Source organism: Prinia subflava, chromosome 15 (assembly GCF_021018805.1).
Source record: "Prinia subflava isolate CZ2003 ecotype Zambia chromosome 15, Cam_Psub_1.2, whole genome shotgun sequence".
In the NCBI taxonomy this organism is placed as follows: domain Eukaryota; kingdom Metazoa; phylum Chordata; class Aves; order Passeriformes; family Cisticolidae; genus Prinia; species Prinia subflava.
In genome coordinates, this window is record NC_086261.1 from 14,288,319 (window position 1) to 14,306,255 (window position 17,937).

General features: G+C 40.2%; 1 protein-coding gene across 2 annotated transcripts in view; it reads right to left on the reverse strand.

Annotated features, from left to right (window-relative positions):
• Nucleotides 1-1,062: 1,062 nt before the first annotated feature.
• The window catches only part of TBC1D2B (TBC1 domain family member 2B), a 30,535-nt gene continuing 13,660 nt past the window's right edge, over nucleotides 1,063-17,937 (reverse strand). The window contains exons 5-13 of one of the 2 annotated variants that reach the window (XM_063412316.1): nucleotides 17,171-17,397; nucleotides 15,450-15,842; nucleotides 12,582-12,692; nucleotides 11,478-11,671; nucleotides 9,989-10,483; nucleotides 8,793-8,910; nucleotides 7,912-8,097; nucleotides 7,449-7,570; nucleotides 1,063-4,952 (exon numbers count right to left, since the gene is read on the reverse strand). In XM_063412316.1, coding sequence (XP_063268386.1) covers nucleotides 4,904-4,952; nucleotides 7,449-7,570; nucleotides 7,912-8,097; nucleotides 8,793-8,910; nucleotides 9,989-10,483; nucleotides 11,478-11,671; nucleotides 12,582-12,692; nucleotides 15,450-15,842; nucleotides 17,171-17,397 — 1,895 coding nt within the window. In that variant the 3' untranslated portion in view covers nucleotides 1,063-4,903. Of the gene's footprint in view, nucleotides 5,005-7,448; nucleotides 7,571-7,911; nucleotides 8,098-8,792; nucleotides 8,911-9,988; nucleotides 10,484-11,477; nucleotides 11,672-12,581; nucleotides 12,693-15,449; nucleotides 15,843-17,170; nucleotides 17,398-17,937 lie in introns of both variants that reach the window. The other variant, XM_063412315.1, reaches the window with a different exon arrangement.

Sequence of the window (17,937 nt, forward strand, 5' to 3'; positions counted from 1 at the left end):
TCAGAGTAGGCCAGCTGTGTTTATCCTAAGTTATGCACTTCTTAGGAGTCAGGTTTTTAACATACATCAGCCATACTCACATCCTTATTGCAATCCCACTGAGAGCAGATGCTTCAAGCTTAGTCCTAAGCAGCAAATGGGAGTCTCAGCTGTTCTTTACAGGCCCCAGCAGCTGCTTAGGGCAACACAACCCATTTAAGCTAAACATGCCAAGTATCCAAGTGAGAACATTGCTCCTCATGCACTCTTCCCAGAATTTTCTGTTTATTTCTCTGACTTAATATTTTCAACATACAGGACATGAGGTCCTCAGGCCCTAGTCGTGTTCTGCCGCAACTGCTGATCCCTGTCCTGTTTTATAACCCCTTTGAACAGATTTCCAGCTGTGCCAATATCTACTGCTAATAACAGTTTGCCACTCTGTAGCAGAGCCAGAGGACAAGAACTGTGCACTATTCACCTCTGCTATGAAAGACATGCTTAGATATGCATTTACAATCACGTCCTAAGGCTTATTTTTTCCTCCTTTACATATCTGGAGTAGCTGAGGTATTCAAACCTCTTTAAGGGAATCAAGCAATTCCAAACCCCAAAATTCCTATCTGAAAGACAGATATTGAGACTTGATTTCCAAATTAATTGAGTACTTGGTTAAATTTTCAGAACAGCTGAAATTATTTATTTGACTACAAAAGACTGTGTCAGAACATCGGTACCAAGCCTCCTAAAGAAGCTTTTGGGGTCAAGAGATATACAAATATGTTTCCCAAAAAGTGTGTGAACTCAGAAAATTCCTATGAATGCTCATGCAAATTTTTCCTTCCCCTCCTCTTCTCCAAAGAAATGAAGGACACCAATGACAAGTTTACCCAGTCAGCATCACCTACATGCAACATGTCTGTGGTTCACATCTTCATGCTTCAAAGCCAAATTTACATGTATGTTTCTTTATAGAGACACTCTCAGACCTCATTACAAGCTCTACCACTGGCTTGTTCTGATAACACCTGCAGATATTTCCATCTGTTATGGGAAGAAAAAAAAAGAAGAACGAGAGCAATCTATAAAGCAATAAACAATTTATTTTTTCTTTACATCAATCTTTATGAAGATAACATCACTTACATTTGTGATTCAAATTTCTTGTACCGCATATTGCTGATTTTTAACATGGCACTTAAGGGAACAGTCACTTTAACAGCTACACAATTTCATTAAATTAATCAATTTGCCATTTCTCGGTGATGTGTCTGAACATACAGCTCTGTAAAATTTAAGACCAGTCATTAATTTCAGATATTTTATATGGAAGAAAAAAAATCTTTCCCTTTCTGCTGAAATATCTTACCACGTTTACAAACACTGACGAGAAGGGGAGAATTTCTCACAGAAGACACCGAAAGGGCAACAAAAGGAAAATCCTTTTTACTGATTACATAGCTGGTAAAATGAACAGCAAACAATGTGATAACACTGATAACACTACCTGTACACTTGTACAGGTCAAGCTGAAATACTGTGCAGTTCTAATAACTAGAGGTGTAGTGCACCAATTTTTTGCCTGTTTAACAGAAGATGATAGACCCTTTAATGAAAAGTTTCACTGGGAGGCGATGCATACATGAGTAGAGATGGAGGAATATTCTGCAAAATGCAACTTAGCGCTCTGGGTTCTATCATATTCTGGGAACCACGTGTGAGGAACTCCTTGCACATTATGTGCATGGCCTTGAAGTTAAAGTATCACCTTGGCAGTTGTTATGTGCATGAACAGGTCAATTGCCCACTATCTGGCTGCCATGAATGGTAAACCTCACGCACCACTTCAGAAGTTCACACACAAACACAAAGTCTTGGGCTCCAAGCAGTTCAGCTTTGGCAGGCCACTGAGGCACGCTGTATTTTGGCCTGGTTTAATCAGGTTTAAACACTGCCTGTGTGCCCTGCATGTCCCTAATGAGTTACTACTCTGCAAGGTAACCAGATTTAAGCACCACTAGAAAACTAAGTCACACAACGACATTTGCAACAGCAAGCAAGGCAAGCTGCCCTGATGTTACTTCCTGCTATAACGCCTCTTATTTTTGTTCCACAGAGACTTCTAGTGGACAGAGGTGAGAAACCTCTGCAATTTTTTGACCTTTTACCTCATCACTAAATCAGTAACAAGGCTTAACAAAATGAAGCCAACAACTTGCTGGGAAATTGAGCATAACAGCATTGAGTCATTTCGTATCTGCAAGCTGAAAAAACACCCAGAGACAACACAACTTGCACAGGGTCCCTAACACTCATCAGTAACAGTCCCACTGTGGCAGAAGAAACAGCTACTTAGTTTTAATGTATCACTGGAAACAACTTAATAGAATGAAACACAGCAACACATGCACACACAAACTGAACCATCAGCACAACTCTAACAAAAATGGTCCTGTAATATTGCAGGTCATGTATTGTCAGCTAGAGAACTTCCTGAACCATTGCCTTGAAGTTAGTTTTGTCTTCACAAGCCAAACACTTCAATGCAACAAGTCTGAAAAGATCTCCAGGAGTCATTGGACTAGTTCATAGTGAAGACTCAAAGCCAAAGAAAAATGGATTGTAGGAATAGGCTAAGTACAAGTATCTAAATTCTTCACCTTAGTATTTCACTTGTGGTCACTGAAAGGAAGATCTTCACCTTAAAAAAAAATCACTTAACACTTGAAAACAACATTAAAACAAACATACAAACACAAAGCCTACATTACATATTGATTTAGAGACCAGCTCTTTCAAAACCAAGACACCATAACTAGAAAATTAGAAAACCTGGTCCCATTTTTGCATTCAAATACTGATTGTAAGTAGGAAAAGAATACAGTACATGCAATAATATCAAAATCCCACCCTCCAGTACACAACCAAAAGTAACTGGGGGGATTAGAAAAAATCCCCAGCTACTGCCTACCACAGACAATTTAGGGGACATTTTAGAAGACTAGTATCATATAAATCAAGATGATCACACCATCAGTCCCTCATTGGCAAGGATATGCTGGCTAGGTCAAAATTACGTGTCATACAGAAAGCATAAATTTTATATCAAAAGTAGTCCTCTAAGTTACAACTTCACCTCTGATTAAATAGTTCCCTTCCATATACACTAACATAATATGCTTACTTGGAGCAGGCTACAACTACACTACCTAAAATAATTTTTTTAAAAGTGCTGTGAAACAGAAGCAGGATTTCTCTCTGCACACACTTAAGTTGACTAAAATGATTACATGATTATACCAAATGAAGTCCTACTACTTCTAGAAAACCAAAACAAAACACATAAAATACAAGCTTGATGTACTTGACTCTTCCCAATGATTAGTTTTGTTCTTTGCCAATTAACCACTTCCCCAGAGCCCAGTGATTTGCTGCCTAGTATTTGAATCCTGGTTTTATCATGACACATTATAGTCAATCCAACACTCTGAGGATCCAAAAGTTCAAGAAAGAAACATTGCAGAAGTCCACAGAATAGCCAGCAATAAAGAAACCCTCCTTCTCACCACAATCTTTTATGAGCACTGCTAGTCACTAAATGAGAGAGAATGGTCCCCAGTCACACTTGCACAGCAGAAACACTCAATAGCCCAGATGCTGCTCCTTACAGCTGCCTTGCAGGCAGTGCATCCAACATTCACAGTAAAGCTGAGCACGTTAGGAGAATATTGCATTTTTCTGTTGGAAAAGGATCGGATCTTCAGTTCCTGTGTGCACATTGTGACCTTTAGGTTCTTTTGATTGATTGGTAAATATTTGTTTTATGAACCCAGTCCCTACCACTATTGTACAATAGTTCTACAACCATGCAGAAAGAATGCTGTCTCTCTTCTTAAAGAGCAAGATTTCACCTTAGGTCCTAAAGAGGAAGAAGCATTAAAAGAAAAGAAAAAAACCAAAACCAACAAAAAAACCCTCACAGAAATAAAAAATCATAACAAAACAAACCTTCAACAGATATGCAAAAAATTAGCTCCTAAAGCATGGTACTCCTGTGACAAACTCCACTCTTCCATAATTTCTGGAGTTTGGTTGTGGCCTTTTTGAACCATTGCAATCAAAAAAGTGAATACAAATAAAATTGATTATATAGAGCTTGTTGTATAAACCCCTTTGCATTAATGAGAATCTTTATCAACACAGCTGCCCTGAAAAGTAGAAATTATGTTTGCTATCACTGTTTCAGGACACGCTCGATAGTCAGTGACAAAAACAGGTACTTATTTTATCTTTACTTTAGAGTACATATATTCAAGTGTTTTGTTTGGTGATCCATGGCATGATGCTTCAGGAAAAGACAAAGGAATCTTTATCCCGTGCTTGTCTGGTTAGTGACCTCAAGAATGGCTAGACTGAGCCAACCTGAATCCAAGAAATATGATGTCCTCTCACATTGAGCCTGCACTAGGAAAAACATCATAAAAGCCCTGAACTCAGAATGACAATAAATGAAAGAGCATGGACTTTTCTTATTTTTTCACATCCAGGCATTAATGGTGCACTGTGGGAAAACAACTGTCAATTCAGCTAAATGACTAAACTGAGACAGATATTAAGTGCTCTACAAATGATTCCATGAACATAAATGTAAACAGAAGTGTTTGGCCTCCATACAAAGTGGTATTTCTGAAAGTGCTGGGATTTGGAAATCTGTCCTGCATATTTCCAAAAGCAACAAGTTTACATTCTGTTTGGCAGGATTAAAAAACTGTTTTGGAGGTTAACTCACTTTGGTCATGATCCCAAAGAACAGTTTATATTAAGCAGTTTCAGCTATCCTCCTCATCATCACTAATAAGGTCTCTTTTTTCCACGCAGGTCTCTCGCTCACGCAGGAAGTCCTCGCGAATGGCTTCCAGCTCGGTCAGCTCCAGGCGTACCTTCTCCAGGTGATAGGCCCTGCGGTTCCTGATCTGGCGTAAGGGAAAAGGGTTCAGGTCTCCAAAAGCAATAGCAGTCAGTTTCCTGCAAGATTACACAATGGTAGAAGACAATCATTCATATCTGGTGGGCTTTCATATAAGTTTAAACTTCATCTATATTGACTTTTATCACATGTCACATATCTCTGGTCTCTTTCACACTTGATCGGTCTCGGGTGTTAGCAATATTTCACTAAATTTCTATAAAGCATTCAGGTTTAAGGTTATTTCAAGTGATATAGTGTAATCAAATGCTCAAGAGCTCCCCAAGCCTCCTGTAAACTCTGCTATAGAGGTCACAGCCTTGAAACACTGAGCAGAAGACACAAGCTAGGGTCACCAGAGCTTCCTTGGCTACACTGAAAACTTGGTACATCCAGTTACCCATTACAGATTTGATAACTTCCTCCACAGAAGCCACTGCAGCTCCTTCAATCCCAAACCACTCAGCTCTCCAGTTGACCAAGATAATGTAACAATTAAGAGGCCAGATAAAGCCAGGGATAACACAAACACGGATAAGGATAATACAGGACATGGACAAGCCGAAGTTTCCAACACAGTGAGAATGCTCTGGATTTCTGCTGGCTGGAGCAGAGATCTCTGGGCCAGTGTCAAGCCAAAGCTGTCAGGGCACAATGCAAAGCATCACAGAGGATCCAGCCCCCTTCCACAGTTACACTGCATCATACCATCCTGCAGGCCCAGCAAACCTAGCAACTGGTCAGCCTAATCAATCCAAAAAGACTGCATCCAACTACACTATTATTGCTGATCTACACCCAAAAACATCTCATTGTTTACTTAGGTAAAAAGGGGAACTATTAATTATCAGAAATAAATAATAAGAAAACTTCTTTGGACAGTTTATTTAATGGCAGGTTTGTATTTTTGAGTGATCAAGGAATGAATTTCTGCTATTTCTATTCAGAACATATTCCAGCAGCTTCTCCACTTGTGCACAGCATCCCATGGCTCTAGAAAAACCCAGCTATAACATCCTGTAACCACAATATAATTGTGCATATGTATGTAGAGACCTTTCTCTTACTACAGAGTTTGAACTTAGAAACTCTGTGCAGAACGATTTTAACCCATTCAGAACATCCATGAATTCTGTACAAATAAATATTTCTGAATTTTTCCTCTACAACAGGATCATTTTTTGTCCGTATTAAGAAAGACCCCATTCTAGGTGCTTTCTGTACTGCTCAAATATTGATGATGAAAACTTGTACAAAGGTGGCAAAATAAGAAAACAGGCAGTTTGAATTCTGTCTTGTCAGTCCTAGCAGGCAAATCCATATTTCCTAGGTGGCACTGCTTCCACTCTTAAAACCCCAAAAGGCAGAGACTTACAAATCAGCACAGAGCATATTTGTATTGCAAATATCTTGGATGTACTGAATTCTGTCCGTATTTGAGCTCCCCATCTCGCAATAATCCCTAATTAGTTCATTTTGTTCAAATTAAGCAATTTTAGAAATCTTTAAAATAGGTTATTTCAGCACCAGAAAGTTTAGACAGGAGAATCAAGACATCATTTCCATAAGTGGAAAAGGAATGGAAAGCCAAATCTTCACCTCTGATTAAATACCAAAATTTTGTTCGAATTAGGTAAGAATAAAAAAAACTTTTTTCTCTCTGCATCAATCCCTTTGAAGCACAAGATTACTTAGCTTTAACTTCTCTCCAGTCAAAACTGAAACACAAGAAGTAAAAATAATAAAGCTCTTGCAGCAAGAGTCAAATACAAGCCTAAATTTATGTGAAGCTAATTACATTAAAAAGAAACATTTCAGATTTCAATATACAATTTTGCTCTAAATTGAAAACTAGTGAGCTTCAAAAGATATGCAAAACATTTTCAGACATTAATTCAATCCCAATATGACTTTTCTTTCTAAGATTAACCTGCTGCTCTACACCCTTGCAACTAGGAATCTAGAAACAGTAGACCCTAATTTACAAATTCTAAGTCCTATGCAAGGACTGAAGACCATAAAATATCTAATCTGTATTTATTCTCTGCTTCCAAGTATATCTTAAAACCAGCTGGAACTATGTGGCAGGAGACTGTGCATTAACCACTCATAAGAGATCTAAGCCACAGGGGACATTGTTCATATCTTAAATGCTTGAGCCAGGATGCATTTTTATTTATCATAAAACATTTTACTAACAAGTTACATCTGCAGTGCAGAGGGAAACTTCACATATGGTTGAAATTCTGACATGTTACTACCATGATACAACACCTAAACAAGGTAAGCTCCTTCACACTCAAAAATTACTATTTAAGTAATCACTTCTGATTTGTCTCTGCTAGATAGAAGTGCTCATGACAAATCCTAGCAGCTGGTTGCATCTCTAGTTGCTTTATTCCTGAATTAGGATCTAGATGAAAAAAACACCAAAGCCACAAGACAGACATCTCCCAAGGCCCACTACAAGTCTTTCAGTGCCACCCCATTGTGAGTTACCCACCTGGCATCAAGGATGGTGCGTGTGAAATAGCGAAGGTACTTGAAAATAGACATCGAATCTTGCAGCTTTAAGATTTCTTCTTCTTTGTATTTAAACAGTGCCAGGGCAAATCGGAATATTACCTGATAAAAATAATACAATATTTGGTACTTTGTAAGTACAGCGTACACTGAGTCTCATTATCATCTTTATAAACTCCCAACAAGAGTTCCTCATTTACAGGCTGCACTTAAGCCCTCCAATCACATCTCCCTCTATCTCCCTTCCCTGCCCCAGCCCCTATTTCTGAAAGCTGGAAAATGTTTTGAATGGTTATTTATGCGCAGTTCCTCCCTTGTTTTTTTCCTACCAGTCATTTGAACTGGAGTATTGCAAAACAACCTTCCTTTAACACTGCACTCAGTAACACCACAGTACTTTGTTATCAGGTAACAAATGAACAAGCTCAGCCCATTCAGTTCACCTTTGGTCCCTCATAGAGGAAGGAATCCCAGATTTTGAAAAGGATGTCACTAACTACGCTGTCCACAAAAACCACAAGAAACCAGTTGAAAGTGATGAGAGTATAATCAACTTTATATTGTTCAAAATGAGCATGCAGTCGTGGAAGCTTCTCACTCAATAAATCCTTAAACACTCGCTGATCAACCTAAAGAGATGACAAAAAGGGTGTTATTGTTTCAATTTTCCAGCACATCATTCGGAGCAAAGCTGTTACCAATCTGTAAGTGCAAGTTTTCCCAGAGGTAATCAGGAAACCCAGGACTGTCTAGCTCATGCTTCCAAGCTAGATCCACCCAAAGCACACACAGCTCCCCTACTGCACATTGCCTTTGTCTGCTTCTAAACCCAGCCCCGGTCTCACAGGGCTCCTCACACACAGGTGGAGTGTTTGTAGCACTGGTCACCAGTGCTGCACTGGTGCAGGAACACAGGAGTAGAGAATACACTGGGCAAACACTTGGCTGGAGGAGGCAGCCTGGAGCACAGCATCACCAGGAATGCTACAGTGGCTACTGCCCACGGCACTGCAAACACATTCTCACCCTGCCCTCTCCCAGAGCCCAGCACCACCAGGTCCCCAAATATGAGGAAGGGAATGATAACACAGCTCAGGGTGGTGAAGCTGTCAGTGAGAAGGGGTGTTAAGGACTGCTCCAAGCAGGACAGGGAACAACTATCTCACTGTTAAAGTCTTTGTCCAAACAAGGGTCCTAGTACCTGGAAGCCACCCTTCAACTCCACTCCCATCCCCTTCCAAAGAGGCCTATCAGTGGTTGCTGAGGAAAGCTTTTGACTGGCTGCAGTGTACAGGACCAGGCTTTATCTCAGCAGAGCACATACCTGAGATCCCAGCAGTGTCTTAGTATAATAATCACGAGGCATGAAAACTTCCACTATTGTTACTAGACACCAAAAAGCATCTTCCTGTTCCAAGTACAGAAGTGCAATTGCTACCAACCTGAAAACAGGGTTTATTTGGAGAAGATTATTATAGTATCACGAACTATATTAAGAACAATAACAATACTTGTTTCTGTTCAGCAGAGATAAATGTATTAACAGCAGAGCACTGAACAGCACAACTTAATGAAGTTTAAGATGGGGCAAAGCCATGCCTTCTCAGACACACCAAGTATTTGTATTCAGCTAAATAAGAAAACAGAAAAAGACAAAAACTTGCTCTAAGAATTTCTTCAAGTGTTGGTCTTGCCAAATTTAAGAACTCTCTAAAAACAGTCTAATTTAGAAAGGAAATGTTTATTCTAAGGTTGTTAGATGGAGGTTTCCACACTAGTACTACTGCTACCACCACTGCCGCACCACCTATACATTATTCACTGCTTCTATTCTACTACTTCTTCAGTGCTATTCCAAAAGACAGAGCTGCTCTATGTTCAAAAGCCTATTCTACTACTTAAAATAGTGCACAAGTGGACACCTATAGAATTACATCACGGGAATGAGACTGGGTTGTTAGACCAATACACCTGCTTCAAGTAGCACCTTCTTCTACTACAGATCTCCAAGTAGCAAAGCTGTTCTGGCAAAGGCCAACTGCAATGAATCAGAATTTTTCTTAGCATTAGCACAAGAACACCCTTTAAATTCTGCAATTCTGATTGAAGATATGGAAAATGCTGAAATTTGTTGCCTGAACAATACAAAAAAAGGTTTCAAGCATTTTTTTCTGCTTGTTTTAAAAGAAAAAAAACCCTATCAAATTCTTGCACAAAAAAGCAACACAATCCCCTACAACTGACACGAAGTCAATGTTAAACCACATTTAAGTAGCTCATTTCTTATGAGTTAATTCCAGTTTCAGTTTTGATCCCAAGTCGATTTTACAAAATTTATTATCCAGGTCAACTGCTTTTTTCACCTGTTTAAAAAATATGAGTTACTTGTTCATTATAAATTATGAGCATACAACCCATAAGGCAAAATGCTGTTTGAAGCCATGTTGTTATACATGTGATTTGAAAGGCTTACTAAGTATTTCACTGCATAGTTATTATCCCAGATTAGCAAACTCTTACCTGTTGAGCCCTTGGCAATATCCTATATCAGGATTTCTCCAGGAAAATGCCAGCAGCACATTTCGCAGCTTCTGGATCCCTTCAGATGTTGGGGAGGAGTAATGTTTGTTGTTTGGCAAAGTCCTCAAGAGATCCAACTCAATCTGCTTAGATGCAGGATTTGGTTTTTCCAGAGCTTTTTGAAGTAAGGTTTGGAAGTAGCCAGGAATGGTGCTGTCCTTGAACTTTTTAACATGGAGACTGACACACCATTTCCACATCTTGGAACGGTGTTCATGTGGAATTCCAGACCGAATCAGGTTCTTCAGTTCCACACAGCGCATCATCTCTCTATTCATTGTGCTTGCAAGATAGTTTTCCCATTTCACGCCTGTGGAGATCTCTCGATTTTCACTGAGTGAAAGTGATCTTAAGTCCAAAGCTCGTGATTTTGCTACTAGTTTCTCTTCATCATCATCCTCTGGAACAGTCTGAAAACCATATATATCATATTCACTGAAATGGAGAGGAAGAAAAAATATTTTAAAAATATGTTCAATAGCCAGGAAGCTCTCAATTTTCCTCCATAAAGTTACTTCAAAGCCATTCTCCATAGCTCTCAAGTTCTTCTTATTAAACATTTTTCTGAAGGATATTCTTTATTTAACAATTACCTGTACAATTCCATATACAAAAGACTTGGTGCCCATGTTCCTGTGTACATTACTACACAAATTAAGCAGTTTATATTTAACAACATCATCAAGTTGGAATGTACTCATGTCCTCAGCAGCTCACCTTCAGCAACTGTAGGGCAATACCTCCATCTAAGTTTGGTATTGTATCTCAATTAATGAATAAATGTCTCAGTGTGACAAATCCCGAGTGTCCCTGGCAGCCACACTCCCAACAGAGACTGTCACTGCTGGAGCCAAAGGCTCCCCAGTGGTCCCTGCTCGGCTCCTGCACACCCCACACTCACAGCCAGGCCAGGTTTCCTCACAGCTTCCACCCCAGGCTTCCCTTGGCAGAGTCTCAGTCTCCATAAAACACTTCATTCAAGGCGCAGAAACACAGAAACAGCTGGTGCCACCCAGCACCCTCAGCAAAGGAACCCCGGGGCTTTTATCCCCTCCCAGCCCAAGCCTTCCAAAGACCACCTCCTGTCACTCCTCCTCCTGAGCCCTGCTGTGTCCCCCAGTGTCCCTCACCTGGCTGGTGCCACCAGGCCTCATTGCCCTTTGTTGTGTAAAGAATTGACAGTTCATGGCCACTTGTCTTCCCGATGAGAACCCCCAGAGGTCAATCATCTCAACCTGCACCAGATGGATTCCCCAACACAGTGTATTTATACAGCTAAAAGGATTTCATGACCATTCCCTCATTAACAAAGGAAAATACAATAACTAACCTAAACGTCCAAATGTATTTTCACTGTCTGTTTTCCAGTGTTAGAACAGAGCCCACTAGACAAGACACACATACGTTTAATTTAATAGGACCAAACTACCTGACCAGGTGGGTTTTGAAAAATGCTTGTTCTGGTTGTTCACTAGGTTCTACTTTCAAGGCATCTTCCAGTAACTGTGTGATGACCTCACGAGCAGGACTTTGATCCTCAGAACAAACAGGAGTTTTCACTTCTTGAAGCAAGATCAAGTATTTACTTTCAATCTGGCAGAGTTTGGCTTCTAAGCTGGTATACTGCAGAAAACAATAGATTTTATTAATCTTCAGACACTTACTTTGCACTACTTCTTTTAAAACATGGCTCAATGCTATTCTGTTGGTTTGTATATTCTATTATCTACCTGGTTTACGTTAATAGCCAGCTTAACTTTCCTATTTTTGTAACACTGGGAAACATAAGGCAGCATAGTAGACCAGATGTTATCCACCATATGTATTTTTGCATATGGAAAATCTGAGCAAATCTTAATTATTGCTACATTGTATGAAATACCTTAAAAGACAAGATGTTTGCACTGGAGCAGCTTTAGTCTGTGAATGTTTGAACAAGATCAAGTTAAGTGGCATATGAGTTAGGTGTAAGAATTGTAAACATATCTCTGTGCCTAAAATACATTATTTAGGCCTGGCCACTGAGTGCATGGCTTCCAAAAAACCAAAAGCAAAGCCTAACTAACCATAGCTATAGGTATCTAACCTTAGTTACAGCCCAAGCACTGGAAATCCTTATTTACCTGCAACATCTCTACACAAAAACTCACCCAGACAGAAATTACATTCACAGTACCACAGTCATCCTTCATGCTCAGGAGAAAGCTCTACTCAATGACTTATCAAATCCTTACACATCCTGTCAATGACCTTTAAAAAAAAATCATTACAGCCTTAATTTTGAGGAAACAATGTTTTCAGACAAGTATGTGCCTTTTATTGTAAGTTATCAAACGTTCCACCAGGTCACACAATTTTAAAAGTAATTACTTCTTTCAAGAATCCATTCAGAAAGATTGGTCTGTAAGGACTGAGAGGGCTTTTTTTTTTAAGCTATCATATTTAATAGATTTAAATTGTTCCATTTCCTGGGTAGATTTACAGCTAAAGCATGGAAATAGCTTTAGACATTGCCAAGTGAGAACGTGCTAACCTTTGCCTGCCATTCTCTCTCTCTTGCTTCTGCATTTCTTCGTAGAGCAGCAAGTTCCAAAATCTCCTTATTTAAAAATTTATTCTGGGTCTTATAACCCTGAAGACTATCCTGTTGAAAAAAAAAATACAAAAAAAACAACAAACCAAAAACAAAAAACAAAGTGGATTATGCCTGTCAGACAAAGATTACCTCAGAGCATAGAAACAGCAGTTACTAATGCAACTTATAATTAAAAATATCAGGCTCAAATCAACTCTTACTTTAGGACTTCACATAAATGAAAGACACATGCCAGATACAAGCAGAGGGTGGTGCTGTGCCTCACCTGCATCCCTCGCAGTGCTGCACTGCCTGCAGAAGGCAGCCTGCTGCTGTCAGGGGACAGGCAGGGAGCACCTGCAGGCTGAGCCCATCCCAGAGGCCACAGCAACACAAAAAAGGTGTTATGAATGCCCCTTGGGTTTTCACTACCCTCACCAGCCCTCATTAAAAGCACAAGTTTCATATCTGCCTCCACACAGAAAGATAAATCTTTAGCAGTGAGCTTCCCTGCCTAATCTACTCTGATCCTGGCTACAAGCACTGCCTCTGAAGCCTGTGGCACGAGGGTGGTACTCCGGCAGCAGCCCCAGGACCCTCACACTCCCCAGAGTCTACAAGCTCTGTCTGCTTTCTGCCAAGCCAAAAAAAAATAAAGTTCAAACTAGAAGTGAGTCCCACTCACTTCTAGTTTGAACTTTATTTTTTTCAACTTACTAGGCTCACATACAAGACAGAAAATGATGTATGTTTATGCGTAATTGTGTTGGTTCAGCATGGATGGTAAAAAAACAGTTAGTGACTGACTTTTAAGACTGATGGCCAGATTGGTCAATTAAATATAAGTACACACCTCTGGGTCACACAGGCTTGAAATGAGCCTGGGGAGCTCCTTTGTTCCTGCTGGCTTTTCAGCAGGTAACGCCGAGCTGGGGCCGCTCTGCTGGGACAGCCCAGGCCAGCCAGGCCCCGCAGGGCTCCACTGGGGAGGCTGCAGCTTAACATCAGCTAATTTGAAAGGCCAGCCTGGAGCCGGCTGAGGCAGGGATGTCTGCCGGGGCCCTGCTAACAGCTCTGGGCCCGGCTGGGCCGGGCCTGCCCCGGTTGTCAGCAGGGGTGGGCAGGGCCCCTTCGGCGGTGACCCCCAGGCAGAGCGGGGAGAGGAGGCGGTGGAGCTGCTCTGAGAGCCCTCGGCCCTGAGGGGCAGCAGCCCGGCACAGAGCACACCACCACCACAGGCCACGCAGACTGAACCCTGTCCCGGCAAAATGAGGCTTTCAAAGCTTAACCCTTCCCCGAGAGAGAGAAGAAAGGGACAGAGTGAACATAGAAAAGACACGTTTCTTTTCAAAAGAAAAGCATGAAGTCAGTGGAGCAAGAGTGAAAGGACTATTGGGACAGGGGATTGAGGAGTTTGCCATTCCCTTTTAGGCTGGACTTCTAATTGAGCCATGGAAATGAACTCTATATGTAGATTATCCCCTTAAATCACAGGAAAGATATGCATTTGGGGAGACGATTGTTTAGATTTGTGCATGGATTTGTGCAAAGGTGTTTGTGACAGACTAAGTGATATTGATAGCATGAGATGCTTGAACAGAGAGAGAGATGAGAAGCCCTCTGTGCCAGGGAAGAAGTGAGAAGACATCTCTGTTCCTTGAGATGAAGAATCCTTTGCCTTTGGAGTTACTTATCTTTAAATTAAAGTGACACCCCAATATGCAAGAGTCTAAGACCCATGACTCATAAGCAGCTTGGGAAACTGCTAATGGGAGGGGTCACAGAAGTAGCTGGTTTTGTGCCAGTTAAAACCCACAAGAGAACTGTTCTAGGTTGTCACTGGGATCCATGACTCTAAGAGAGAGTTCTCTATTTTTAAATGGCAAAACTGACTGAAAATCACAGGTTTTGTCTCTTTATGTTTGTGAAAAAGTGAACACTTCCTGGTGGGAGGAAGAGTGTTTTGAAAATTTCATTTTTGATTTTCTCATTCTTTTCTTTTGCTGTGTGTGTTAATAAAACTGTCTGTTTTTATCTTTAAGTTTGGGCCTGTTTCACCTTTTTCTCCTAATCCTATCTCACAGCAGGAAAGACATTTAAACTACTACACTGTATTTGGCCAACAGAAACAGAAGTGAATGTGAAACCACTATGTGAATTGGTGTTTCCGCCCGGTTAAAAAAGCCTAGCACAATACTTTAAGCAACTTATTTACATTGCAAATTCTTTGGGATGTTAATCAATTTGAAATACATTTATCCAAAGGCAAGAAAGCCTGTTTAGAGCAAAGTGGATAACTTCAGTAACTCCATTAAGAACTTGTGACACATTCAGAGAGGTATGTTAAAGAATAAAAATAAAGCATTAGTGGGAGCTGTAGCAGCTTTAATAAAACAGGTTCTCATACTCCTCCCTCTTTTTTTTGTCTCCTCAGAGCTTCCCTTTGCTTTTCCACATGCTCTTTGTTGCCTCCGTTTTGATATTTAAAATCAAAAAAACCAAAGCAAGCTTTCTGTTTGTTTTCCTCCATGCTTATATTTTCCTCTTACCCTTAATCCTTCCTGCTCTTTTGATTATTTCTCACATCCCTTCTGCTCCACACCAATGATTAATTTACTGAAAGTATAGGACCCTGCCCAAAGGAAGTTAGTTTTGGTTAGATTGCCACATAATAGCTCAAAGTGGAGGTTTCAAGCTGAGAAAGCCTCCATTGATGAGTGTGACGGGAAACTGCTGTAGTGATCTCAAACAGTACAGCAGACTAAAAAGTACTTTTACAGGGAGAAAAGATTCCCCTATGCATCAAGAGAGAGACAGTGCTCTTACTTTTAGTCTGTCCAGTTCCTGTAGTTCCTTATTAGTACAGGTGGCCGTGGGGGAATTTATTGCTCCACTTTGAGAGGATGTGCTGTCCTCACATTCACTGAGTTGACGAGAGAGTTTCATGATGACTTCATCTTTAGCTTGAATAGTTTCCATCAACATTCCCAGCCGTTCATTGAGTTCTCCAACTTTACACTTCAGATTTTTGACTTCCTGCTGGAGACTATCTTTTTCCAGATTTAGCTTTTCAAGCTGATTGTTGAGGCCCAAAATCTGGTCATCTTTTTGGTGCAACAGCTCTAACATATCTTTGGGAACCCCCTCACAAAGGTGGCTTGCAAAGTATTTATCATATTGGGAAGATCGGACTGTTTGCTGCAGAAGTCGAACAAGTTCCTGAGAATTAAAAAACAACAGCAAAAAAAACACAATGAAATTTTAAGTTTCTAAATTTTATAGCTTAGAAATCTAACATCAAGCAAAATAAAGCTTTTGGAATGGGTTGAGACCTCATGCTGGTGTTTTAAAGAAAAAAGGGAACACTTTACAACATGATTTCTAGCAGCAGGCTAACACCTTACAATGAGTGGCCTACATAAATGGCTTCAGTGTCCTCACTGAGCTAAGGATCCTGCCTGAAATGGCTGCAACAGGTTAAGGAAAAGGAGTGGACAGCTGAGTCCAGCAGTTACTTGGAAGCTGAAAAGAGCCTTGCTTGCAAGCAGCCCTGTTGTAGGATGAACAGGAAGAAGCTTAAGCTCAAAAGATTAACAGGAAAATGTTACAGAATGGAAAAAGCAAAGGTAACTAAGAGCGCTCTTCTCTAACAGATGCAGAGAAAATAAAAGGAGGTAAAAAACAAATGCTGCTTTGCCAAAAAGGAAGTCTTTGAAAGGCTGTTTAGAAAGTCTTGCCACAGAAATGACTACCTAAGACACTGTTTTTCTTTTTCTTCTTATTGAAAGAGAAGCAGCTGTGGATGCAGTGTTGCACTAGACCAATGAGATTTCTCACAGCAGCAGGCTCAGAAGCTCAAGTGTACTCCTAGGAGAGGCAACGTCTAAAATGAGAATAAATACGGGGCTCATACTCCTTCTTTGGCTTCCCCTTGATCACCTCACAAAAAGGAAGATACAAATAGCAGAAGTAGCAGCTCCACATAAGATCTAAAACATTTTTCTTCTTAAAATGAGTAAAGTTCTTTTAGATAAAGCCAAGGTATTGATAAATTGGAGTTAGGAGGGCACACAAGCATGACCATCATGTGACTGCAGTCTGCATACACACATTATGGTTAGGCCTATCTTACAAAATCCCTCCTGAGGAGAGAAAGAAGCCAGGTCTATTTCCCTCCACTGCACTGAAAGAATCAAAAGAAAAACAAAGAGAATCTGAAAGGAGAAATTCCTCAGATATTTTATGTACATATAGAAAAAGAAGCTATGACTATCAGTCAGGATCCTGGCAGACACCAAAAAGTTAACTTCAGAGAAGAAGGAAGATAGATAAACCAATTCAATGAACAGTGTGCAAATGGAAGTTTCATTCAGGGCTCAGACAGTCCTTCTTGTTCCAAGACTTTCTGCACACAAAGGTTTGTTTAGAACCATCCTTTTATAATAACCAACCAGCTCTTAATGCAGTGGGATGGCCAGAAAGGTTAAATTCACAATCACCTGCCAGACCCATTTGTTTTTGTGCACTTTGCCGGAAGGTTTAATTACCTTTTGGCTCAAAAGATCTTTCTTTAGCTTCTCCAACTCCTCCTGCTGGCTTTGATACTTCAGTTGCAGTTCAGAGAGCAGTCTGTTCCCATTGCCAGAACAGAACTCTGTTGGGGAAGAGTCGCTGCTGTTGCGGTTTTTGCTCGATCCAATCATATCTTTCAACGGGCGCCTTGCTTTGTGTGGAATGCGGCCAAAATCAAATGGAAAAGCTGTACTAGTCAGTCCTGCATAAAACAATTTCTTCTAGTTCAGTTCACTTAGTAAAAAGGCATTTCAAAGCATTCAGATTGTCTTAAAAAATATAGTCATTAACATTAGACTTTGAGCAGCTTTCAAACCACTCAATACAGTAGTGTTAAATATGACTCATTTTCCAAGTTTCTTCCTTTGGTGGGAACAAAAAAAACCTCAACCTCCCAGATAAAAGACTTGGCTCACAAATTAACACTTTTCATATAAGATAGGAAGACAATTTAACAATTAATTACAGAAAATAAAAGGTATCCCTGACTACGGCAAAGTAAACTTTGCTTCAAATAATCAGAGCAAAACCATCTCTGGTATCACAGCCTAGTGCTCCTGTAAGAGGATTCAATGTAAGGTTTCACCTCCACATACAGGATGTTTTCTAACAGAAAGAATTTTTAAATTACTTGTATGTCACCTAAAGTGCTCTTAAAGAGATGTAAAAATATCTTGACAAGGTTATTCCAGACACACGGTCAAATTTGAGAACCAGTTACAATACACAGATGACCTACTGC